The sequence below is a fragment of the Eumetopias jubatus genome, unplaced genomic scaffold (assembly GCF_037043125.1).
Source record: "Eumetopias jubatus isolate StellerSeaLion01/CBP00866 unplaced genomic scaffold, mEumJub1_p1.0 scaffold_13, whole genome shotgun sequence".
Lineage (NCBI taxonomy): Eukaryota > Metazoa > Chordata > Mammalia > Carnivora > Otariidae > Eumetopias > Eumetopias jubatus.
In genome coordinates, this window is record NW_028274819.1 from 98,425,573 (window position 1) to 98,452,297 (window position 26,725).

A 26,725-nucleotide genomic window follows, 5' to 3' on the forward strand; every position below is an offset into this window, starting at 1 on the left:
ATAAAAAGTCTAAGAGAAAGAAGGGCAAGTTTATCTTTAGAGAAGTTACTTTACCTAATATCCTAAAATAAAGACAGGAAGCAACTCTATTAAATACTGATAGATATGCAGAGCAGACTTAAGGGATCAGCTCTTCAACATCCAGCCTAGGAACAAATTCCCTTGTGCATACAGCTTTAGGGAAACATGTGTGTTCCCCAAGCCACAGCAGGTTCATCTAGAGGTGACACCTGGCCCACGCTGGACTAATCACAGCACTTACCTTTTCTTTCGAGTTGACTGGTTCAGGGATAACCAACTGATCTATAGCAAGCCAAAGTCAAAACTGAAACTAAGAGTCAGATGTTCTGCTACAGTGGAAACCCCATACGATGTAAATGTTGGATGTAGCAGAGGTCAGTTTTCCAGCAGTTCAGACGTCAATTTGCACCAAGAGAATGCAGAGTCCCGGCAACACTTCCAATCCTGGTTTCGGATACTCCTTGCCCTTAGTGCAACTTAACATAGTTAACATAGTCACTTTTTCTAGAATTTTACAAGTCCACAAATTTCTCTCTCCCAAGAAGAAAAACCAGGAACGAAGCATAAAAGGCCTGTAATACCCTTTATCATGATGAAAAACACTAAACAAGGAACAGAAGAAAACCTTCTCAACCTGATAAAGGACATCTATGAAAATCCCACAGCTAACATCATACTCAATGGTGAAAGACTGAAAGCTTTCCTCCTCGTATCAAGAACAAGACAAGGATGTCTGCTCTCACCACTTCTATTCAACATAAATTCTATTCAACATGAAGTTCTAGTCACCACAACTAAGCAAGAAAAAAAAAAAAGGCATCCATAAAGGAGAAGTAGTAAAACTTTCTCTATTTGCACATGACACGATCTTGTTTGTAAAAAAAAATCCCAAGGAATCCAGTAAGAAGCTACTAGAATCAATAAATGAGTCCTGCAGAGTTACAAGATACAAAATCAATACACAAAAATCAATTGTGTTCTATATACCAGTAATAAACTATCCAAAAATGAAATTGGGAAAACAATCGCATTTGCATCAGAAAGAATAAAACACTTAGGAATAAAAAAAATTTTTTTTAAGAAGGAGAGAGCACAAGCAGAGGGAGCAGGAGAGGGAGAGGGAGAGGCAGGCTCCCCACCAAGAAGGGAGCCCCAAAGCAGAACTCAATCCCAGGACTCGGGGATCATGGCTGGAACCAAAGGCAGACACTTAACCGACTGAGCCACCCAGGTGCCCAGAAATAAAATTTTTTAAGACTTATTTTTTAATTTTAATTTTTAAAAGATTTTTATTTATTTATTGAGAGAGAGAGTGTGAATGCGCCGGGGTAGGGAGAGGGAGATAGAGAATCCTCAAGCAGACTCCCTGTTGAGTGCAGAGCCCAATGCAGGGCTCAACCCCAGGACCTGAGCTGAAACCAAGAGTTGGCCGCTTAACCAACTGAGACACCCAGCACGCCTACTTAGGAATAAATTAAACCAAGGAGGTGAAAAACTTGTACACTGGAAACTACAAAAACACGGCTGAAAGATGGGTTTTAAAAGACCTTAACAAATGGAAAAACATCCCATGTTCATAGATCGGAAGACTTAGTGTTAAGATAGCAATACTTCCCAAACAGATGTACCAGTCCAATGCAATTCCTAAGAAAATAACAGCCACCCTTTGTGCAGAAATTGGTGAACTGATCCTAAAACTCATAAGGAATCTCAAGGGACCTCAAATAGCCAAAACCATCTTGAAAAAGAAGAACAAAGTTGGAGGACTCACACTTGCTAATTCCAAAACTTTACTACAAAGCTACAGTAATCAAGATGGTGTGGGTACTGGTCTAAGGATAGACATATAACCAATGCAAAGAAGACAGAGAACCTAGAAATAAACCTTCATACAATTGACTTCTGACAAAGGCATCAAGCCAATTCAATGGGGAAAGAATGTTCTTTTCAATAAACAGTGCTGGCACTAAAGGATACCCATATGCAAAATAATAAAGTTGGACTCTTACCTTCCGCCCCACATACAAAAATTAACTCAAAATGATCACAGGCAGAATCTTCATGACATCAGATTAAGCAATGGTTTCTTAGCCATGATAGCAAAAGCACAAGTAACCAACGAAAAAGTAATGGACCTCACCAAAATTAAAATTGTTCGTGCTTCAAATGACACTAAAAAGAAAGTGAAAAGACCACCCACAGAATGGGAATAAAATTCTGTAAATCATATATCTGACAAGGGTCTAGTATCCAGAATATGTAAAGAACTCTACAACTCAACAATAAAAAGAAAAAGAACCCCAACTGGGCAAAGGATTTGAATAGACAATCCTCCAAAGAAAATATACACATGAAAAAAGCTCATATTATTACTCATTAGGGAAATGCAAATCAAAACCACAATGATAGCTACTTCATACCAGTAGGACAGCTATAAAAAAACAAAAACGAAAACAAAAACAAAAAAATAACAAGTGTTGGTGAGAAACTGGAACTCTCCTCATACATCGTTGGAAGAATGTAAAATGCTGCTGTGATAAACAGTCAACGGTTCCTCAAAAAGTTAAACTAGAATTACCATATGACTTAGCAATTCCTCTCCCAGGTATTTACCCAAGAGAACTGAAAACATATAGCCACACAAAAACTTGTATGCAGATGTTCATAGCAGCATTATTCATTATATCAAGGGGAAACAACCCAAATGTCCATAATCAAAATGTGGTATATCCATGCAATCGAGTATTATTTAGCCATTAAAAAGGAAAGACGTACTGACCCACACTAAAACATGAATGAGTTGTGAAAATATGTGCTAGGAAAGTCAGACAAAAAAGGCCACACATTCCAAGTCCACTTCTAAAACAGGCAAATCTTCAGAGACAGAAAGTAGGTATTTGTGACTGCCAGGGGCTGAGGGAGAAGCAGGAGTGGGGAATGGGCAGTGACTGCGAATGAGTGTGGGGTTTCTTGTTGAGATGATGGAAACATTCTGAAATTAGATACTGGGGACGGTTACACGACTTTGTGAACATACCAAAAACCACCGAATTACATTCTGTAAAAGGGTGAATTTTATGATATGTTAATATCTCAATTTAAAAAACTGATGAGGAAAAAAGTCTTTAAGGAACCGAAATACAGCTCACAAAGGTCACAGAGCAAAGCCATACATTTTCCTTTAAAAAAAAAAAAAAAAAAAACTGAATCGCAACTGAAATTTATTTATTCTCACTTTACATATAACTTGTACAGACCTCAAAGCCCACAGTGTATTAAAAACTTCCTATTATGGGTAATAAAACTGATAGACAAACATACTGAGAGGAAGGTTAAAAACAATGGCTAAAGAACTTGAAAGCAATAGTCTGGGGCCACTTATTAAGGCTAAATTGGTCTACGTACTTCATTATGATCTGGCAGTCTCACTAATACACAGTGTATGTTTACAGTAAAGAAAATGAGGATGACGATTAAAATTAGAGCTAACCCACTTATTACTTTCATTGTGCCAATCACCACTCTAAGTACTGAACATTTACTCACTCATTTAATAACTCCCAACAACCCTACAAAGAAAGTACTACTGTTAGCTCATTTTACAGATGCAGAAACAGGGATCACAGAGCTAAGTGGCAAAATTAAGATCCAAACGCAGGCTTCAGAGTCCATTCTCTTAACCAGTACACCATACTGTCTCTCAGGGATGAACAATCCATCGGAAAAAAAAATGTTAAATAATGTTCAGTATGCTCAAAAACTGGAAAATCTACAATTTTTATTTCACTATAAAAGTGCTCTTTACCAACAACAACAACTCTTCTATAGAAGCCTATTATGCACGGGGGGGAATGTCTAGAGGTAAGAGAACACTTACATCCTGACTCCCATCTGTAGTCACGGCTCCCTTGTCTTTCCCAATTCTAGCCAAACCAGACTGCTCATGTTCCTTCAACATACAGAGCCTGCGCAAGTTCACGCACCTGTGGTAAAGGCCTTTTTTTCACTTCTCTGATTAGAAAATTTCTACTCGCCTTCTACAGCCTAGCTCACATCACACTTCCTTTGTGCCACATGCCCTGACACCACAAGGCAAACCTGTGTTCACGTAGCCTTTTGTACCTCTCTATTAAAGCATCTACCTCAGTACATCATAATTAGAAGCTTCACTCCCCTTTTCACCTCCTAGTTAGAACCTAGTCTGCTGTAGGTGCTAAGTTAAATTTTTAAATTAAAGTAAATAAAGTAAAACTATTTTTTAAAAATTCAGCAATACAAAACCACCAATTAGCTACAATCCAGAGTCAGGTTTTATCTTAACAAAAGTCATAAAATTTGAATATTTAAAAAGAATAAAGTTCATTTTCATATAAACTAGAAGTTACAAAGGTTCCTACAGATTGAATTCAGTCACCAGAAATCTTTTTAATGAGAAAAGACTGATACTCTGGACCAAACCTGAGTAATCTGACGTACTAAACTTATGAATAATGATGTGGGTAAAATTTTAACAAAGAGATGAGGGTTTCCAGAATCTAAGTCAACAGAGTCAAAGGAGTGGTAGGTAGGCTATAAGGATACCATTTAGTAAGTTAGTGCTTGAGTAATACATGCTTACTTAATGCCCTCAAAAATTACTGTTCTTCCTAATTCATGTCACTCCTTGAGAGTTAATTTACTACCTACAAAGTTCTAGTGGAATTTACATTTTATTACTTGTCCTAGATGAGTTAATATTTCCAACTGGACCAAACCAAATGTAACTATACCTACAATCAACCCATTTCTCTCCCAGTATATAATTCATAATAGCCAAACTAGTAACATATGGGATACCCAATACAGTAATAAATATAAAAGAATACATAGGAGTCCGTCAAATACTTACTGAATTAACTACATTTGTCACTATCTATTCTACTGGAAAAGTTACCTATAAAAGAAATGTCATTTCACTTTTGATGTAAAAAAAAAGGGGGGGTTACCTATTATTATTCCATACGTTTGACTTCCCTAAATAAGCTACAGCTCTGGCAAAATCTGCCCTCTTATTGTTGACTCCCAGCCTCAGCTTTACCTCGACCTTCCTTCAAACTCTCACCTACCCCCCCTATTACTTTCATGATCTTCGGGGTCCCTAACGGACCTATGCCTCCAACTCGTCTTCACGACTAAAAGGCACTGACTTTTCAGAGGGGGGTTCAACATCCTCCAAGGCAACGTTTGATATAAAACCCACCTTTAAATCAAATGTCAACTTTGCATTTTCGTTGACCTAAAAATTCAAACCAAGTCACAGCTACTTCTAAGTGTTACCCATTTAGGCAGTCACAGACCTGAATAAATATTTGTGTAGTATTTACCATTACCTAGGCTGAGAATTCTCCTCATACATTCTTTCTTTCCCCTCCTTGAAGAGGCTTATGGTCTGCTTAGTTTTCTTCATCAAATTCTCCATGAACACCCTAAAATACTCATTTTCTCCAAGTGTCTCCATCTTCCCCTCATATCTTGACAAGATAGTGCGGAGATGCTGGTAGGTATCTGGCAGCAGGTCTAAGATATAAGGTGGGCTATTCTTTAGCGCCAGCTTTGGGTTCTGACACAATCGCACCACCTGCAACAAATGGAAAAGAAGGGCTATTACTTGGAGGATCTTAAGGATAATTTCCTTTTTCAATTTAAAAAAAAGTAATAAAATATGTGCTCTGTTGCAGAAATAGTAAAAAATGCACGTCGAAGACCATAAGAAATGATCCATAACACCCCTGCCCATGGGCAATTAGTTTGCATTTTTAGTGGTTCCCCTAGGAGGGTGGGTTCTTAAAACCATATGAGAGACTAATGGTCCAGAAATTACATAGCAGACAAGGGGGGCCTGGCTGGCTCAGTCAGTGGAGTGTGCGACTCTTGATCTTGTGGTTGTGAGTTTGAGCCCCACAATGAGTGCAGAGAGGACGTAAAAATAAATCTTAAAAAAAAGAAAAGAAATTACATAGCAGACTAAACACTGCAGGGGGGAGGAAGACATTGCACCAACGCCTAAAAGGTGCTAGATGAACTAGGACAAGTTCATTTTAAATGCATGGCTCACCCGACAACACAATAAAAAAAATTCCCAAGGATAGACATAAAGAACATGGCTGGGGTGCCTGGGTGGCTCAGTCATTAAGTGTCTGCCTTCGGCTCAGGTCATGATCCCAGGGTCCTGGGATCGAGTCCCGCATCGGGCTCCCTGCTCAGCGGGAAGCCTGCTTCACCCTCTCCCTCTCCCCCTGCTTGTGTTCCCTCTCTCGCTGTGTCTCTGTCAAATAAATAAATAAAAATCATTAAAAAAAAAAAAAAGAACATTGCTGCCCTGGGAAGTAATGTAGAGCCCAGAGTTATAACAGCCACTAGGGTCTGGGAGCAGAGGGGCCTTGAACCCCATGGAGCTCAACTGAGATACCATTCCTTGCCATATAAAGGACCTCCAGCCCCCACGCTGGGTGTAGAGAATGCTTAAAAAAAAAAAAAAGACCTCCAGAATTTGCCTAATAATTCTTTTTCCCATATTTTACATTCACCTTCTGAGTTCTTATGTTTTATGTAGGTTTCTTTTAAAGAACATGTAGCAGTATTTTTTTTTTAAAGATTTTATTTATTTATGTGACAGAGAGAGTGAGAGCGAGCGAGCACATGAGGGGGGGGAGGGTCAGAGGGAGCAGACTCCCTGATGAGCAGGGAGCCCGATGCGGGACTCAATCCTGGGACTCCAGGGTCATGACCTGAGCCGAAGGCAGTCGCCCAACCAACTGAGCCACCCAGGCGCCCTGTAGCAGTATTTTTAAAACCCAATGTAACAGTCTTCGTTTTTAAACTAGTGAGTTTAGTACATTTTATATTTGTTAATAATGACTAATAAATTTGTATTTATTCCTACCATCTTATTTTGTATTTTCCACTCACATGGATTTTTCTGTGTCTGGGAAAGAGAAATAAATTAGTGGAAGGGAAAAGTCTAGAAGGAGACCCACACGTATATAGGCCCTTCACTTAACACAAAGGAGTGGTCTTCTCCAAAAATAGTAGTGGAACAATTGGGTATCCATATAGAAAAAATAAACTAAGCCCTCACCCTACGCTATACCAAAATACAAAACACCATACACACACACACACACACACACACACACACACACACACACACACACACACACACACACACACACACAACAACCAAAAAAGTAGACCTTGGGTTATAGAGCTAAATGTGAAAGGCAGATCTATAAAGCTTTAGAAGATAATATAAGAAAATTATCTTCACTATAGAGAAAATTTTCTTAAACAGGACTATAAAAAGTATTAACCACACACATAAAAAAGTTAATTAAAATTCTACTTTATAAAAACTTGTTTATCAGGCGCCTGGGTGGCTCAGTTGGTGAAGCGACTGCCTTCAGCTCAGGTCATGATCCCAGAGTCCCGGGATCGAGTCCCACGTCGGGCTCCCTGCTCGGCAGGGAGTCTGCTCCTCCCTCTGACCCTCTTCCCTCTCGTGCTCTCTATCTCTCATTCTCTCTCTCTCAAATAAATAAATAAAATCTTAAAAAAAAAAAACTTGTTTATCAAGATACCCTATAAAGAGTAAAAACATGTAGAGAATCAAAGAATGTATCTGTAATACATACATATATCCAGAACATACATGCATACTTCAGAGGTATCGCAGGTTCGATTCCAGACCACCACGATAAAGCACTTCTCTCAACAAAGTGAATCAAATGAGTAGTTTGGCTTCCCAGTGCATATAAAAGTTAAGTTTATACTATACTGTAATCTATTAAGTATACAATAGTAGTAGGTCCTAAAAAAACGTACATACCTTAATTAAAAAATACTTTATTGTTACAAAACGCTAAGCATCATCTAAGCTTTTAGTGAGTTGTAACTTTTTTGTGGTGGAGGGTCCCGCCTCAATGTCCATGGCTGTTCACTCATCAGGGTGGAGGCTGTTGAAGGCTGAGGTGGCTGTGGCAAGTTCTTAAAATAAGACAAGAGTGAAGTCTGCTGCCTCGACTGACTCTTCCTTCCATGAGTGAGTTCTCTATAGCATGTGGTGCTATTTGATAGCATTATACCCACAGCAGAAAGTCTTTCAAAATCTTTCAATCCTCTCAAAGCCTGCCACAGCTTTATTAATTATGTAGTATTCTAAGTCTTTTGTCGTCACTTCAACAATCTTCATAGCACCTTCCCTAGAAGTAGATTTCATCTCAAGAAACCACTTTCTTTGCTCGTCTGTAAGAAGCAACCCTTCATCCGTTCAAGTTTTATCAGGAGACTGTAGCAACTCAGTCCCATCTTCAGGCTCCACTTCATTGTAGTTCTCTCGCTGTTTCCACCACATCTGCAGGTACTTCCTCTGCTATAGTCTTGAACCCCTCAAAGTCATACACGAAGGTTGTAATCAAATTCTTCCCAACTCCTGTTAATGTTGGTATTTTGAGCTCATGAATCACGAATGTTCTTAATGGCATCCTTTCTAGAGGTTTTCAATTAATGTTGCCTAGCTCCATAGAGGAATACACTATCCACGGCAGCTATAGCCTTATGAAATGTATTTCTTGAATAAGACTTGAAAGTCGTAATGACTCCTTAATCCATGGGCTGCAGAATGGATGCTTGTTAGCAGACATGAAAACACTCATCTCATTCTACATCTCCATCAGAGCTCTTGGGTGACTCGGTACAATGTCAATGAGCAGTAATATTTTGAAATAAATTTTGAGCAGGAAGTCTCAACAGTGGGCTTAAAATATTCAGTAAACCATGCTGTAAATAGCTGTGCTATCATTCAGGCTTTGTTGTTCCATTTACAGAGCAAAGGTCGAGTAGATTTAGCATAATTCTTAAGGGCCCTAGGATTTTGGAGTGGTAAATGAGTACTGGCTTCAAGTTAAAGTCACCAGCTGCATGAGCCCCTAACAAGAGAGTCAGACTAAACTTTGAAGCCAGGCTTTGATTTCTCTCTAGATATGGAAGTCCTAGATGGCATCTTCGTCCAATAGAAGGCTGTGCAGTCTACACTGAAATAGCTGTTGTTTTGTGGAGCCACCTCCACTATCTGAGCTAGATCTTCTGGAGAACTTGCTGCAGCTTCTACATCAGCACTCGCTGCTTCAACCTGCGCTTCTATGTTATGGAGACGGCTTCTTGCCTTAAACCTCATGAACCCGCCCCTGCTAGCTTCACGCTTTTCTTCTGCAGCTTCCCCCCACCTCTCTCAGCCTTCACAGAATTGAAGAGAGCCAGGGCCTTGCTCTGGATTAGGCTTTGACTTAAGGGACTGTTGGGGCTAATTTGATCTTCTATCCAGACCACTCAAACTTTCTCCTCCTGGGCAGTAAATGTTTCACTTTATCTTTCATGTATTCACTGGGGTAGCTAGCACTTTTAACTTCCTTCAAGAACTTTTTCTTTGCACTCAACTTGGCTAACTGGTGCAAGAGGTGTAGCTTTCAGCCTGTCTCAGCTTTAGAGGTGCCTTCCTCGCTAAGCTTAATCATTTCTAGCTTTTGATTTAAAGTGAGAGATGTGCAATTCTTCCTTTCACTTGAATACTTAGAGGCCAATATAGGAGTATTAATTGTCCTAATTTCAATATTGTTGTGTCTCAGGAAATAAGAGAGGCCAAACGAGAGGGAGAGAGATGGGGAAGAGCTGGTCAGTAGTCAGAACACAGAACATTTATCAATTAAGTTTGCCATTTCAGGGGCTCAGTCATTAAACGTCTGCCTTCGGCTCAGGTCATGATCCCAGGGTCCTGAGATCAAGTCCCGCATCGGGCTCCCTGCTCAGCTGGAAGCCTGCTTCTCCCTCTCCCACTCCCCCTGCTTGTGTTCCTGCTCTCACTGTGTCTCTCCCTCTGTAGAATAAATAAATAAAATCCTAAAAAAAAAAAAAGTCTGCCATTTCAGGGGTGCCTGGCTGGCTCAGTCAGTAGAGCATACAACTTTTTTTTTTAAGCATACAACTCTTGATCTTGGGGTCTTGAGTTCAAGCCCCACAGTGGGTGTAGAGCTCAATTAAAAAAAAAAAAAAGTTCACCATTCTCATGGGTGTGGTTCGTGGCGCCCTAAAACAGTTAGAATAGTAATATCAAAGATTACTGATCACTGTAACAAACATAAATGAGAAAGTTTGAAATATTGGAAGAATTTACCATATGGCACAAAGTGAGCAAATGCTGTTGGAAAAATGGAGTGGTGAGACTTGCTTGAATTTGTAAAGAGGCTTGCTTCAATTTGTAAAAAATGCAATATGTGCAAAGCACAATAAAATGAGGTATGCCTGTAATTGCTTCTGTGCCATTTACTTTCTTCTCTCCTTCTGGAACTTCAATGACCTAATCCATAAGAACTTTTCACCATGTTCCATGTTTTTTACACTCTTTTCTGTCTTCTCCATCCTTTGCCTCTCTCAGTGGCTTAGTCTGGATTTATTCCCTAATTTATCTTTCACTTCACTAATTTTCTCTTCAGCTATATCTATGCTGGTAAACCCATTCACGGGGTTCTTAATAATCAGCTGTGTTTTTCAGTTTCAGAATTTCTATTTATTTCAAATGTCAACATTTTGTCTTTAGTTCCTCTAACACATTAATCATACATTTTTTAAGTCCATGATTGATAATTCAAATATCTCTGCCTGTCCTATGGGCTTCTATTGTCAATTTTTCCTCTCAGTTTCCAGTTGCGTTTAGTCTTTTCACACGCCTGGTTATTTTTTTATTGAATGTTGGACACTATATATAAGAAAATATAGACACAATCTGAGACCATGGATGATGTTATTCAGAAAGGTTTTACTTTTGCTTCTGGCAAGCAGACAGGCTAGGGACATCAGGATTCCCAGATCATCTTAATCTTATCCAGAACTGAAAAAACTGAAAAGTTGGGCTTCAGTCCCTATAAAGACTAGTCTACTTGTTTTACCCTTACTCCTACAATTTAGGCCCTGAGGAAATCAACCCCAAAACCAAGAGTTTCCCAGGGCTCTCTACCCTGGGAGGCTCTAATTCCAATTTTTTGTCCTCCCTGATATCAGCCTTTTGAAAACTCTACTCAGCCTCTCAACTGTCACTTCCAAAATCAGACATGATCTCATGGACAAGGCAGCCTCAAACATCAGGCTAACTTCTCAGAGCTTTCCTTATCTTCTGGAACTTGGCCTCATAATTCCTTACTGCTTTTATGGCTCTTCAATGCCTTCTAGCTTTTCTAGTTGTCAGCAATATATTTGGTTTGAAACAATCTGACATTATCTAACACTGGTAGAAGCAAAGTCTCACATCTTGTTTTTATTTCACACTTAAAAACATCTATTTCCTTGTGTCAACAAAAGCTCATTATAAGCGGGGCGCCTGGGCGGCTCAGTCGTTAAGCGTCTGCCTTCGGCTCAGGTCATGATCCCAGGGTTCTGGGATCATGCCCCACATCAGGCTCCCTGCTCGGCGGGAAGCCTGCTTCTCCCTCTCCCACTCCCCCTGCTTGTGTTCCCTCTCTTGCTGTCTCTGTCAAATAAATAAGTAAAATCTTAAAAAAAACAAAAACAAAAACTCATTATAAGCTTGAGATGAGATGTCTAAATGATTCCATCCTATGGATATACCAAAATATATCTTAACCATCCCACCCCACCCCACCCCACACTCTGTTTTAACATTTATGTTGTTTTCAAGTCTTTACTATTATAAGGATCACTGTGATGAACATTGCTGAGCATGTTATTCTTTTATACATCTGATTATTTCCTTCAGAGAGATTCCCCCAGAAGTGGAAACATTAGGTTCAGTTAGAATAACTGCAAAATTCCCATTTAATAACTAATCATCAATGACTCATCAAATGAGTCAGATATTAAATTTTTAAAGCTAGGTATTTTATTCTCTGTATATACCATTTCCTCAACTCTTGAAAAAACAGCCCCATATAATCCTACTAAACACAAGCTGAATCAACAAAAATATCTGATGTATGAATATTTTAGCAGTGTTTGAGGAAGCTGCTCATCCTATTAAATATTTCAAGCCAAAAGGGAACAACACAGCCAAGAAAAAAGACTACCACAGAGGACAACTATATTCTAAGTCCAAGAATTAAAAACTCATACTAATAAAAAAAATAGTCTCCAATTTATAAGTGTTACATTCCCAAACCTCCTTTGTAAGCCAGGTGTTTGTAATTCAGAATATGTTTTTACAGAATATATGTTTATAATAAAAATAATCAAAACGAAACCTTCCTGAGGTCAGTTCATGGAGGAAGGCAGAGGAGACTGACAATGAGACTAAGATCTCAAGATCTAGCGAAGACTACAAAAGGTATATAATTGAAGGTTTTTATTTTCACAGAAAATTGGACATGGAGAAAGAACCAGAAGAAAAAGAGGTAAGTGAAAAGCTAAGGTTTCTGGGAAGACAACAGGAAATGAGATCTACAATACAGCTAGGAACATTAAACATCATTAAAAGAAGGGACATCTCCATCCTCTAAAACAGAAGGGAGTGAGGGCAAACTGAAAGACAAATTCAGACAGATGAAGGCAGTTAAGTTGAAGGGAGGAATGTTCCTGATGGTTTTGTTTTTTCTCAAGGCACCCATTCAGCAAATATATGTCAAGCACCAGGACAGAGAAGTAAAAGGACAACATGCCTGAGTCTGAGAGCCATCATCAGGCAATAAACCAAAAAAATGAATTCAAGAAAAATATGAAGTTCTAAGACCTGAAACCATAAAACTCCCAGAAGAAAACATAGGTGGTAAGCTCCTTGACAATGGTCTTGGTGATGATTTTTTGGATCTCACTCCAAAAGCAAGGGCAAGAGAGCAAAATTAAAGGGGACAACATCACACTAAAAAGTTTTTGCCCAGTAAAGGAAATCATCAACAAAATGAAAAGGCCACCTACCAAATGGGAGGAGATATTTGCAAATCATGTATCTGATTAGGGGTTAACATCCAAAACATTAAAGAACTCACACAACTCAATGACAAAAAGACAGACAATCTGATTTTCATGTGAGCAAAGGATATCAATAGACATTTTTCCAAAGAAGACATACAGATCACTCATCATCAGGAAACTGCAAATCAAAACCACAATGAGATATATTACCTTATACGTGTCAGAACGGCTAGTATCAAAAAGAAAGAAGTGTTGGCAAGGATGCAGAGAAAAGGGAGCCCTCATGCATTCTTGGCGGGAATGTAAATTGATGCAGCCATACAGAAACCAGTATGGAGATTCCTCAAAAAAATTAAAAAGAGAACTACCATACGATCCAGTAATTCCACTATTTATCTGAAGAAAACAAAACTAATTTGAAAAGACATGCACCCGTGTTCACTGCAGCACTATTTACAATAGCCAACATATGGAAACAATCTAAGTGTCCATGGACTGATGAATGGATAAAGAAGATGTGGTATGTATGTTCAACAGAACACTACTGGGCCATAAAAAAGAATGCAATCTCACCATCTGTGATAACATGGATGGACCTTGAGGGTATTCTGCTGTGAAATAAGCCAGACAGAGAAAGACAAATACCTTATGATTTCACTTATATGTAGAATTTGATAAATAAAACAAACATGCAAAAACAAAACAAAACTCACAGAGAACAAATTTGTGGTTGCCAGAGGGGAGAGGAGGTTGGGAGGTCAGCAAAATGGGTGAAGGGAGTCAAAAAGCATAAACTTCACTTATGGGGAATGTAATGCTTGGTGACCACAGTCAATAATACGTCCTGGAGTCCCGGGATCGAGTCCCGTGTCAGGCTCCCTGCTCGGTGGGGAGTCTGCTTCTCCCTCTGACCCTCCCCCCTCTCATGCTCTATCTCATTCTCTCAAATAAATAAATAAAATTAAAAAAATACAATATGTATTGGATAATTCAGCATTGTTAAGAGAGTAAATCTTAAAAGTTCTCATTGAAAGAAAAAAATTTGTGAGGACAGCTTTGTAACTTTGTATGGTGACAGGATGGTAACTATTACCTGTGGTGATCATTCTGCAATGTATACAAATATAGACTATGTTATACACCTGAAACTAACTAATATTACATGTCATTTATACTTCAATAAAAAGAAAGAAAAATATCAGGCTCTATGCAGAGAATTTAAATAGAGTAATAGAGTAAGAATATGCTGAACGACTCCTTTATTTTTTTTTTTTAAAGACTTTATTTATTTGGTAAAGAGAGACGGCACAAGCTGGGGGAACAGCAGAGGGAGAGGCAGGCTCCCCACTAAGCAGGGAGGCTGACTCGGGGCTCAATCCCAGGACCCTGAGATCATGAGCTGAGCCAAAGGGAGATGCTTAACCGACTGAGCGACCCAGGCATCCCCTGAACGACTCCTTTAGAATAGTGAACAGGGAAAACTTCTCTGAGGTGTTTTTGGACTAAGAGTTGAAATTACAGGAAGGATATGGTATCAGCAAAAGAGGAGCCCAGAGCGGGAAACTAATCCAACAGTCTGAAAGTGGGAACAGGTCTGGATTTGTTTGAGGAATAAAAAGATCAGTGAGACTAAAATGGAGAGAGCGAAGTGGAGAGAGCAAGAGAGAGATGTGGAATAGGCAGGGAATTAACAAGGGGACATTATGATGAAGCCTGAAATATAAGCTTTGAAGTATCCAATTAAAATTAGAAAGGACCAAATGTTTTCATATTTTGCTAAGATTGCATCAACCAACTATTTTATGTCCTGTTTCAGTCATTTACCATCACTAATTTTCTTAACCTCTGAGCCTCAGCTCTTCCACCAGCAAAAACAGAGAGAATACCTACCTCATAATAAACACGTATGAAAGGCCTGCACAGTTTCCAATAAAGTGGGTACTCAGCATGTGTTAGTTCTGCTCCCCATTTCCATTCACCTTGACCAGGCTTATCATCAGGGTAGGCAGGAATTGTGGATTGTAGGTAGAGTGGTAGACTGAACATCACCTTTTGATGACTCCCAGAAACCAGTACCATAATTCCTACCATCCTGGCTCATGCCACTGCTACCTTCCCAATCCTGCGTAGTCTCTAACTGATGACTGAAGGATAGAGAAAAGGCAGCAGGCCACCCAAGAATAGGGTGACCGACAATCTGCAAAAGCTACAGTACCCACCCCCCTCCAAGGTCCAAATCCAGCAGAGCCTCCCAATAAGAGTCTACATTTACATCCGGGGCTACACACACCAACCCACCTGTTCTCCCCATTTATTTTTAAAGCTTTTATTTATTTATTTGACAGAGAGAGAGAGCGCGCACAAGCAGGGAGAGCAGGAGAGGGAGATGCAGGCTCCCCATTGAGCAGGGAGCCCAATGCGGGGCTCCATCCCACTGCCCTGGGATCAAGACCTGAGCGGAAGTCAGACACTTAACCCACTGAGCCACCCAGGCGCCCCATTCTCCCTATTTAAACGTAAATGCATTAACTTCACAGAGTTTAGGTTAAAATGCATTATTTGCCTAATACCTCTGGAAAAAAGATATACTTCCTTTCAACAACAAAATGAAACTAAAATTGCTCAGCATTACATACAATACCCAACGTATAACATGCAATCAATGTTAATGACAATTCATTGAAAAACATAACACTCCTCATAACATACCAGATTTAAAATATAACAAGTTAAAAAATGTCTCCAAAAACACTTGATTTGCTTGCATTTTTAAGCTAGTACCATGTACCTTTCACAAATATTATCTGTCCCTCCTTCGAATGTGACCTTATAAAGATCATTTGCGGATTAAATGTCTGCTTTTCTCAAGATCTTTTTGAGATGAATCATCACATGACCAGGGAAATCAGTATTCCACTAACAACTCTTGAGTTTTTAACACTAACACAGACCATAAAGAAAATATATAAGTAGACCTACTCTTGCGATACTAAAATCTTCTAGAAAGAAAAAGAAATGCCCTACACATATATCTCCAGAAAAAAAGTTCAAAAAAGGCTCTGTGACTAATTCAAGAGTCAACAAACATCAAAAGCGAAAACCTGCCTTTATTACTTAGTAAACTTTAAATTGGCAGTCATAGCTGGCTAAAGCATAAATGGACACTGAGCTTCAAAAACGTTCACCAAAAAATTTCTAAAAAGCTGAAGTATTTTCCTGCTCAGTGTGTCCTCCATCTGGCCAATTTTATTTGGCCTTCCAAGTCTTGCAATGGCAAAAATGGCTTCCTTTTGTTTACTTCTGCCTGTACATTTACAACATCACTCAAAACAATGCCAAAAAGAAACGTGCTTAGCTCTGGGAAAGCAACAGCATCCTTGTACGGCTGCCATACAGTCCGTTCATAATAGCTTTCTCATTGGCCTCCCTCCTCCCTTTGCTGCTGCCAAGGCTCAATGGTCAATAGAAAAAATGTGGAAAGTGCTATGATCACAATAAAGAGGAATAAAATTATGCTTGGAAATAGCTAAATTTATAAAAAGAGAAAAGGTACCGAGAACAGTGCCTAAGCCTAATTCTATTCTGAACACAGACTCTTCTACCACTAAGGAACGTGAATTTCCAATTAGGCAGAAATCTCTAAGCATAAAGGACTATGAATGACTAAGTATTTTTAGCTCTGTAGACCTCAACTTACCCGTGGAAGCAAGCGTTTTTCATTTCAAACTTTTTCATACTTAAAACGTGATTAAAATAAGATTTATGCTTTAAAATGAGTATTCAGTTTGTTGAGCTGGAACATAAAACACGTAAAATCTAGTTACAGTTTTAAAAGGCTCCATAGCTCAAAGGAGCAGGAAGTATGGCAGGAAGGACATCAGGTCTGGAGACCTGGGTTCTAGCCTGATGACCAACATTATCTGGCTATGTTGACCTTAAGCAAGTTTATTCACCTCTCTGGGTCTCAATTTCTGCCTCTATAAATGAAAGAGATCAATTAATTTCTAAAGCCTCCTTAAGACTTTAATTTCTTTTTTTTTTTTCTTAAAGATTTTATTTATTTGACAGAGAGAGACACAGGGAGAGAGGGAACACAAGCGGGGGGAGTGGGAGAGGGAGAAGCAGGCTTCCCGGCTGAGCAGGGAGCCCGATGCGGGGCTCGATCCCAGGACCCTGGGATCATGACGTGAGCCGAAGGCAGACGCTTAACGACTGAGCCACCCAGACGCCCTACTCCTTTAACATCTTTAACAGCACCTGGCATACAGCTTGTGTTCAATAAAAGTGTGACTGTGGACAGATGCCAACATAATTTTCACCTAAGGTACCAAGGAATCATATTTACATCAACAAACTAGACAAGGAGCGTGGGAGGAAGCAAATTTTTTGGAGGGCAATGTGCTAATATATATACTTTTAAACTTGAATGTATGAGTCTTTGGACCCAGCACATTTCATTTCTAGGAGTTTATTCTAAAGAAATATTTAGAAACTGCATAATGTAGAGTCACTGCAGCACTGTTCCTAATATTAAAAATCAGAAATAACCTAGATTATCAATAAGAACTTATTAGATAAACATATAACTATGAAATCTTATACAATCCTTAAAAAATAAAATTCAGGGAGACCTATACGTGGCATTAACATGGTAAATCTCCATAATATAGCAAATTTTTAAAAAGCAAAAAATTCTAGAACCATTTTTGTTTAAAAGTCCCACTTTTGCTTAAAAATGTACATTCTGAGTACAAATTACTTTTGAAATTTAAGAACGTAATAATTAAAATCTTCAACATAAAGATAACCCTACTGCTATTTCTTAAGGGAAAAAATAAAGTCTGTCAGCTCACCTAAGATAAAAGCAACTGTGGAATGGAGGCTTGCTGCTTCAAGTGTGGTCCCTGGGGACAGCTGCACGGACATCACCCAGGAGCTGGTCAGGAATACAGACTCATGGGCCCCACCCCAGATCTACACAGCCTCCACATTAACAAGATCCACAGATGGTCTGGGGGCGCCTGGGTGGCGCAGTTGGTCAAGCATCTGACTCTTGGTTTTGGCTCAGGTCATGATCTCAGGGTCATCCCTGAGACCAAGCCCTGCGTCAGGCTCCATGCTCAGTGGAGTCCGCTTGAGTTTCCCTCCCTCTCCCTCTGCCCCTCCCCACCCTCTAAAAAATTAATAAATCTTAAAAAAAAAAAAAACCCAGATGGTCTGAATTCATATTTAAGTCTGAGAAGCACTGGCTTATAAGAAATCGCTTAACAGAGCCTGAACACCAGTTCAAGATCCACATGAAAAACAAAAGTATTAGCTGGGTGACTAAGGTTACTTCATCTCTCTGAATCTCAGTTTCATTCTCCTCAAACACACTATTTTGATATTTCTGATATATCAGCAGATGTGACATGTAAACTGCTCTATAAGGAGTGATGAGAACTCAGTTATCAGTCTTAGTGAGTAAATGCTAAAGTCAGGAACTTGCTCAAAGTTGATAAATCTTTCCTCGGCAATGCTGCCCATCCAACCCTCTCACAGCCAGCTGGGGAAAGGGACTAAGGACTGGAGGGATGGAACCCAAACTGTAGACAGTAAGTACCTCTGGAGAGGTAGTCAGGTGGGAGTAGGAGAGAAGGGGACGTTTACATTTTGTTCTGTGTATGTTATGACTCATACACTGTTTTTCACAAAGAGTGCTACACCTAGGTACTGCTAGTCAAAGTAGGTCTAAGAAAGGAAGAGGTGGGAATAAGGATTGCATCTCATTCATCAAGTATCAATATGCTGGCCTCCATTTAAGACTTCCTCATGGCTGATCCCAGAGCCAGAGGAAAGAGTAGTCAGATAGTCAGAGGTGGTTCTGAGAAGGTGCCCAGGCAGCAGAGTCGGCTAAGCAAGACTCACTATTCATCCTAAAAGCTGGAGAGAGGAGACCCGGAGTCGTTGTGGGTTTCTTCTGAAGGAATCACAGGAGCATCTACGATTGCGGCACAGAACCTTCCCAGGGCCTGCAGTCCCCAGGAGGTGTACACCCCACCAGCAGTGCCATCGCTGGCACCCCTTTCCCTTCCTCCTCTTGGAAGCTGCGGCAGGAAGGAGCGCTGTGGGGACAGAGCTGGTGCTGGCTTCCATGCTCCTGGCTGACTACTCCCACCTATTTCCTTCCAGCACAAAATGTGCTAATCATGAAAACATTTCACAATGACTTGCTTGTTATAACCCCCCAATTCCAACAAACCTAATGTAGATCAGAATTAACAACTTCATTAAAAAATGTGATTGAAGTTCAGACTCAGTTTTCAAGTTAATACTTAATTTGTCTTTTTTTTTAATGACCTAGGTTAATCATTAGGGAAACGGGGTTTTTTTCATAGTATAAACATTACTAAATTGTTGTTTGAATATAACATGAATTCTGTTGGCAGTAAGAGTAAGGGACCAATCTGCCCACGATTTATCAGATTTAATGTATATATACTAACGACATACCAACCACATACTAAAAACAGGTTTTACTCCAGCAAGAGTTACCAAAAACGTCAACCCAAGTTATAAAATGAACAGATTCTCTTCTCCCCTGGCCCAACCTTACTTTTCTATATACCTTCCAAATTATCACGAATCATGTGAAAATGTTCACGGGAGCTCGTGTTTCATAAGGAATTAGGAAGAATTTTACATCCTTTGGGGGAGGTCTTAACAGCACAATCATGTTTTACAATGACTATATATTACCTTTATAACCGAGAAAGGTAAAACTACTTTGAGTAAATAATACTTCAAGTCAGCACTCAAAAAAAGAGATTCCCTACCTGATTCCCAATTTATCATACAGAGAATGAAGAGGGACTATGTTTTGAGCTCATTTTATTTTGTTAAATGTTTGCACTTCATTCACCAAGTACCACATGTTAGGCCCAGGACCTGAAATGAAGACAAAGCCTCGGTCCTGAAGAGCCCTACTGGAGGGTAAAACAGATGGGAAAAAAAGTGATAAATGATACCACAGACAATACACACTGAGTATAATGGGAAAATCAAATGTACAAGCCTCTGTGATCACCATGCAAAGTACCCAGCACACATAATTTGGAGAGACACAAACCCTTAACCTGAAAGTAGATAACATGATATTTCACTGAATGATATTAAATGCTATCCTAATATCAGTCAAGAGAATGTCTACTCTGCTTGAGTGTGTGAATGGCGGAACGTGTGTGCGTGAAGATTGTTTTATGCCTACACAGGTCACTTTCTGAATAAATGGCTTTCTGTTACGGAAGCTTTGCTGTATACCTGAGAAGGTACTGTATGGAGGGAATAACTAAGCCTCAGGAGAGAGGTAATCCTGGATTCCACATCAGGCTCCGTCACTAACTAAATTACGTAACCTCTCTGAGCCTAATTGTCTCCATCTATAAAACAGACATGATACCACCAAAGGGCTACTGTGAAAAATAAGTTTAATGTAATTAAAATTTATTCCCACCCCCACACCTTTTCTTTTCAGTTATTCCTCTGGAACATACGAAGCAATTTAAATATTTACAAAGCACTTACTATTGTGTAAAGCCGCATGACTGGACACTGCAGGAGATAAGCAGATTATAGTTGCTGTCCTCATGGAGTTTACAATCTTGAGAGGTTAAGATAAACACTGAAGAAATATGTACACTACATTTAAACTTAAGAGATCCTGCATCACTTTGTACACACTTATGTGGTCCCTTATCTCCTAGAAGGTAAGAATTCACACCTAGTAACTTTGCTTGGGACTCAGTATGCGAAGGAAGGAAGAGAGGGAAGGAGGAAGTAGTCCAATGAAATACACTGAATCATAAATTCTATTTAATGCACCTTACTTCCAAATTAAAGAAAGTTACTTAGGTACTTTTGGCGGGGGGGGGGGGGTGTAGGACAAACAGAAGATAGGTAGCAAAAGGAAGAATCACCTTTTGAAAATACTTTTTTAAACTCATGCCTTAAAAGGAAAATTTTTTCCCTCATAAATCATAAGGGAATTATAAATTCTTTTTCTAAATATTATTTATTTGAGAGAGACCGCATGCACCCGAGCGGGGGGGGGGGGGGGGCGGCGGGGAGGGCAGAGGGAGAGAGAGAGAGAATCCTCAAGCAGACTTCCCACTGAGCCGGACATAGGACTCGATCTCATGACCCAGAGGTCACGACCTGAGCCGAAACCAAGAGCCAGATGCTTCACCAACTGAGCCACCCAGGTGCCCCATAAATTTTTATAAATTATATCCCATTAAAAAAAATCAACATTGGGCGCCTGGGTGGCTCAGTCATTAAGCGTCTGCCTTCAGCTCAGGTCATGATCCCGGGGTCCTGGGATCAAGTCCCACATCGGGCTCCCTGCTCGGCAGGAAGCCTGCTTCTCCCTCTCCCACTCCCGCTGCCCTGCTTGTGTTCCTGCTCTCGCTACCTCTGTCTCTGTCAAATAAATAAATAAAATCTTTTAAATAAATAAATAAATAATCAACATCTTAATGTTCTAATGATATAAGCTGATTCTAAATAAAAACATAGTATAGGCCTAAAATACAGCCAGCATGTTGCTCTACTTCAGAGGCGGGCAACCTACAACCTCCAGCCTTTTTTGTACAGCTGCAAGCTAAGAATGGCTTTTACGTTTTTAAAGATTTGTAAAACAACAACAAAGAAAACAAGACTAAGTGGGTTCAGCAAAGCCTGAAATATTCACTATCTGTCCCCTCAACAGAAAGTTTGCCAACTCCTCCTGCTCTACTTCGTAACAGAATGTTGGAAACAACAATAAAACAGAATTTTGAATCTCTCACCAAATTAAATACTTTAATACTTCCAAGTTGAGGGGCGCCTGGGTGGCTCAGTAGTTAAGCGTCTGCCTTCGGCTCAGGTCATGATCCCAGGGTCTGGGGATGGAGCCCCGCATCCGGCTCCCTGCTCTGCGGGAAGCCTGCTTCTCCCTCTCCCACTCCCCCTGCTTGTGTTCCCTCTCTTGCTGTGTCTCTCTCTGTCAAATAAATAAATAAAATCTTTAAAAAAAAAAAATACTTCCAAGTTGACATTTAAGGCAATTTATAGGATTTCTCTCTCCACTCCCCTGCCCACTTGTCTCTTACTAGCCACTTTCTTCACACCCAAGTATTTATATAAATATTAATTACAAGATACTAGGCTAGCACAAAAAACTCCCAGAGGCTGACCATGTCTTTTGTGAAATAACAAGTGTTCTAGCACAAGCATTTTCCCAACAATGAGTTTAAGTTCCACAGTGGATTAGTAAATCGGGCCTATGTTGACCAGAACCCATGACTTATGCCAACTTCTCCATCTGCACATATTCAATATTGGGGGAGGGGAGGACACCAACAGTTCCCAGTGCTAAGTCAATAAATTGATTATTAATAGACTGGAATAACAGTCACCTAGCTTCAATAACGAGGACAAAACAGGAAAGAGAAGGTGACTTAGAAGCAAATTCAGTAAGCGTGTGGGACACTTGTGGATCTGACAGTTAAGTTCTTTACCACTTACATCATACTGCATGAAGTCAAGGGTTACTGACACATTTAAGACTCTAACAATAAAAAAGTGAAAAAAGACCATCTATGCAAGCATAGAAGAGACAGTTCAATCTAATACTTAACAAAAGTACTCAAAATCTGGAGAGCAGTATGAACCTATCAGACGAATGTATCAGAAAGAAGAACTAAGTTTCATTTCAGTAAGACTAGTTAATATGTGATACAGAAGAGTACTAAAAATTACCTTCCAGGACAAGCAACACAAGAGTAAAACATACCTCTCTCCCAACACTGGAAAGGAAAAGCTAGGCACCTACTCTCCCTGAAACTATCAAAACCTGAAAAGCACTCAAGATGAGTCTTTATCCTTCCCAATTAAATATTCTGAAAAAAAAAAAAAACCCATACACATACTTTAAGAAATAAAGAAATAAAATTTAAAGAAGGATCTTATTTGAACTACTTTATAGAGATTCAAAAGTTTAAGAAAAGTTTATTATTTTTAAGGAAAGGGCTTTGGTCAATAGTTTTGATGTACTGCATACATACATCTTACACAAGAAACTAAAAATACAAATGTTTTCTCTATTCCAGGAGAACTTTTTTTGTCCTTAGCTATAAATCCTTAAAATGCGAACCTACAAACTTCAGATACTGAATACATTTGGTATTTTTTTTAAAAAGGTGTCAATGAGTTCAAAGTTTCCTTTCCCTGCCTAACTTTCTGTAATGGTTTTATTATGATTTCTAATAACGAGATTAGCACTACACCACCAACATAATGAACATACAAATACTTGTATCTTTAATTACAGCACCAATTATTTAACATGAGAAACACCAGCCCTGAAAAAGTGGCTCTGAAACCACTTGTATGCACCGCAGGAGTGTTAATTCACGCACCGGTCTTATTAAGCATTTATACAGAACGTTTATATTTGCCAAGTGTTTCATAATCATTTTTATTAGCTGTTTTACTCCAAAACAATCCATGAAGAATTTACAGAAGAGGAACCTAGACCTAGAGAGGAACCAAAGAAAACCAACTTTACTCTGGAGGAAATAACACCGTTCTCTTACAATATGCCAGATACTTCTAATTACTTTTCAAAAATAAGTTATGAATTCATGAATGTGAAAAATATTAAGGCAATTTGTATTGAATTCTCTGGAAATGCTTAAACACTTTTAAGTACTCTGGACTACTATATTTCATTATACAGACACTATAAAGAAGTAAAATTCTCCCAAACGCCAAACTTAATGGCCAAATATAAAAGCGGTATTTTTCACACTTGCTTTAAAAAAGGTCATCAAAGAAGCTCATTGAACAAGCTTAAAGCCAGGTCCTGCAACAAGGAGTCAGGTCGGCCACGAAAAAAGTAGAACCCAGCTAAAAGCAGCGTGAGGAGGAAGTTCTGGAAGCAGTCAGAATCTGGAAAGAGTATGAATTTGCTGCTCAGCACGCTCAGTTAATACATCTTTCCCAAGATAATGGTTCTAACCAGAGCTTGTGGTTTAATCTCAGCACCAGCAATGGATCCCATCCAATGTTTTGGAGGATAAAAACTTGCCCCAGCGCTGGATGTGGAGGAAAGTTCCTTCCTTGGCCCATTTAAACATCCCGAATTTCTTTTATCTTGGTGTTACATCTTAATGAGAAAAAAACTCTGCGCTCGCTGCGAGCGCAGTTTGCCTGCAGAGTTGTCCTGACCCCAGGTCTCTCAATCAGAGCCCATAAACGTTAACTCCCGAGTCAGAGCTCGACTCCTCATCCAGCTAACAACCCCAGCCGGTAAATTGCACACTCTTCTTCGCCCTCCCCCTCCTTCCTGGGGCCAATTTCGTGACCCACATCCCTAGACCCTGCAGAGCCCCAAACTCCGCACCCCCCATTTTACTTCCGCCCCGGTGGCTTCCCAGTTAACCTTCACCCCAGCCCCCACCCCATCTTTGTCTCGCTACCCCAAACACACCACCTCAACGTTCCCCACTCCCAACCGCAGCCCTTCCCCCACCGCCGACCCCCACCTTCCCGGTCTCTTCCCCACCCCCACGTCCCCCACCCTCTCGGCCGGGTCACCCCAACTCCTCGCCTCCCCAAGCCCCGCATGACCCGTCCCCTCCCCCAGCTTCCTCTGTCCCTTCCTTCCCCTCCCTCGGCCCCTCCGCCCACGCCCACCCCTGCTCCCGCGGGTCCCGGGCAGGCCTTTCACCTTGTCCATGAGCTTCCAGCACTTCTCCACCATCTTCTTGTCCACGGTGCCGGGCGGGTGGGGGCTGAGGTGGTGGTGGTGGTGGTGGTGCGGCTGGAAGGCGTCCTTCATGAGCCCGATCAGGCCGCCCGAGCCCGAGCCCCCGGAGCCGCCGCCGCCCCCGGCCCCGGAGCTCTTTTTCACGTTGCCCGCCATGGCCCGGGGAGGGTTGGGGGCTCAGCCGCGTTCGCCGGCTCCGCTCCGCTGCGAGCGAGGGAAAGAAGGAGGGCGTGAAGGAGGGGCCTCTCCCGGCTGCTGCCGCTGCTGCCGCCGCCGCCGCCGCCGCCGCCGCCGCCGCCGGCTGTCCGGGCGGAGGGAGGGGCGGCCGCGGGGAGGGGAGTGGGCGGCGACGGGAGCGCGGGTCCGCGCGGGCGCGCCCCTTCCGAGCGCGCGAGCCCGGGGACGGGAGGAGCGCGCGGAGCTCGGGGAAGCCAGCGGCCTGGTCGGGACTGGGTAGAGACCGCTCCTGCGCCACCCCCTCCGGAGCCGCAGCTCCCGGAAAGCCGCGGCCAAGTTTCCGCGCCGCCTACCCCTCCCTTGCCCCCGGGGGCGGGCCCAGGCGGAACTTTTGCGCCTGCGCCCCCTGCTGGAGAAGCCGGGAAAGGGAGGGGCGGGGCCCGGCATGGAGTCTGCGCACGAGGCAGAAGCCGAGCTCTCCATGTTCCTTGTGGGCGTTCTTTGAGTGGGTTATTGGGATATTTAAATAAAGACAAGTAGCCGTGGAAAGAACCTCAAGGTCAAGTCTTTCCCCCATACCTGATAGATGAGGAAATTGAGCTTAAAGCCATTTGCTTCTTCACATTGTGGGAGAAAAACGGAAGCTCTTTCCCCACCCCTTGGTGTTTTGAACTCATTAAATCGGCACCAAGAACAGGAATGTGACTGTTGCGGATTGTTCAAGCCTGATTACAGCCCAGAAAGGCTTGAGACACTCAGGCCGCAAGCTCTTCTTCCAGGCCCTTTGACCTTCTGAAAACAAAACACTTCCCCCTTTTTTGGCTTCTGAACACTAGTTCCTTTTTCTGGGAATTCAGTATGTACTTAAGATTCCCCAGCTCAGCGCATTGGGCTCCATGCATTGCACCGCAGGTCAGCACCGCCAGCACCAGGCCTTGACCACAGAAGCTGTAAGACAGCTGTGAGCTCTGGCCAGAGGAGTACTCGCTCCTCTCATGGAAGAGAAATGCAGTTCCCAGTTATTTCCACTTCTCTAATCTAAAAGTTCTGCTGGAAAAACTTTGAAAAAAAGGGAACTTTCTTCCCAAAGAAGGAAGTGCCCTGCCCTTATTTGCTAATTCTGAGCTGCCTCTTTGGGAGCTTGCAGGCTCTGGTGTGCCTGTAAGTACTCAGTTTCGTCTTAGCTCCCCCACCTGGGTCTTCCAGAAAGCCCTTGACTGATAAAGGAATTAAGTTTATCGCGGGCTCCTGTCACAAGAGAAAAATCTGAACTCAAGGACCCATCAGCCAGACATCCTTGAGCATGGCCTTTACCTAAGATTGATTATGGAGTCAACATTATCATTTCCTATCAGTGGAACTTCTTTAATCAGTTCCTACCTAGAAAGAGAAGACATCTCCCAAGGGAAAACCGAGGCAAGCCTCTTAGATAATTGTCAAAACTTCCCATCTACCACCCTGGTTGCAGGCCCTCCCTTTCTCTCCCCTGATCTATTTATTGAAACCTTTTCCTCATTGGTTTCCCTGCCACCTCCAATCCATTCTGCCACTAGACCAGTCTTACTGAAGTATAGTTCTGATCGCATCAGAAAAAAACTTCAAACACTGCTGATTGTCTCCTGGATAAAGTTAACAGTCATGATCTAACTCCAGACTACCTTGCAGTTTTATACTGTTCCAATACGGTATATCCTATGCTGGGTGACTCCCAAGTCACAAAATACCACAATTCTTTTTTTATCACCATTGCTGAGAGTGTTCCCTCTGCCTAAAGTGTGCTACTGAAGTCCA

The 26,725-nt window shown here is 41.1% G+C and overlaps 1 protein-coding gene across 2 annotated transcripts in view; it reads right to left on the reverse strand.

Annotated features, from left to right (window-relative positions):
* CBL (Cbl proto-oncogene) overlaps positions 1-25,057 on the reverse strand; it is an 81,121-nt gene extending 56,064 nt beyond the window's left edge. Inside the window, exons 1-2 of one of the 2 annotated variants that reach the window (XM_028105946.2) lie at positions 24,719-25,057; positions 5,391-5,638 (exon numbers count right to left, since the gene is read on the reverse strand). In XM_028105946.2, the coding sequence (XP_027961747.2) occupies positions 5,391-5,638; positions 24,719-24,913 (443 nt within the window). In that variant the 5' untranslated portion in view covers positions 24,914-25,057. Of the gene's footprint in view, positions 1-5,384; positions 5,639-24,718 lie in introns of those variants that run through there. The other variant, XM_088017869.1, reaches the window with a different exon arrangement.
* Positions 25,058-26,725: the final 1,668 nt, after the last annotated feature.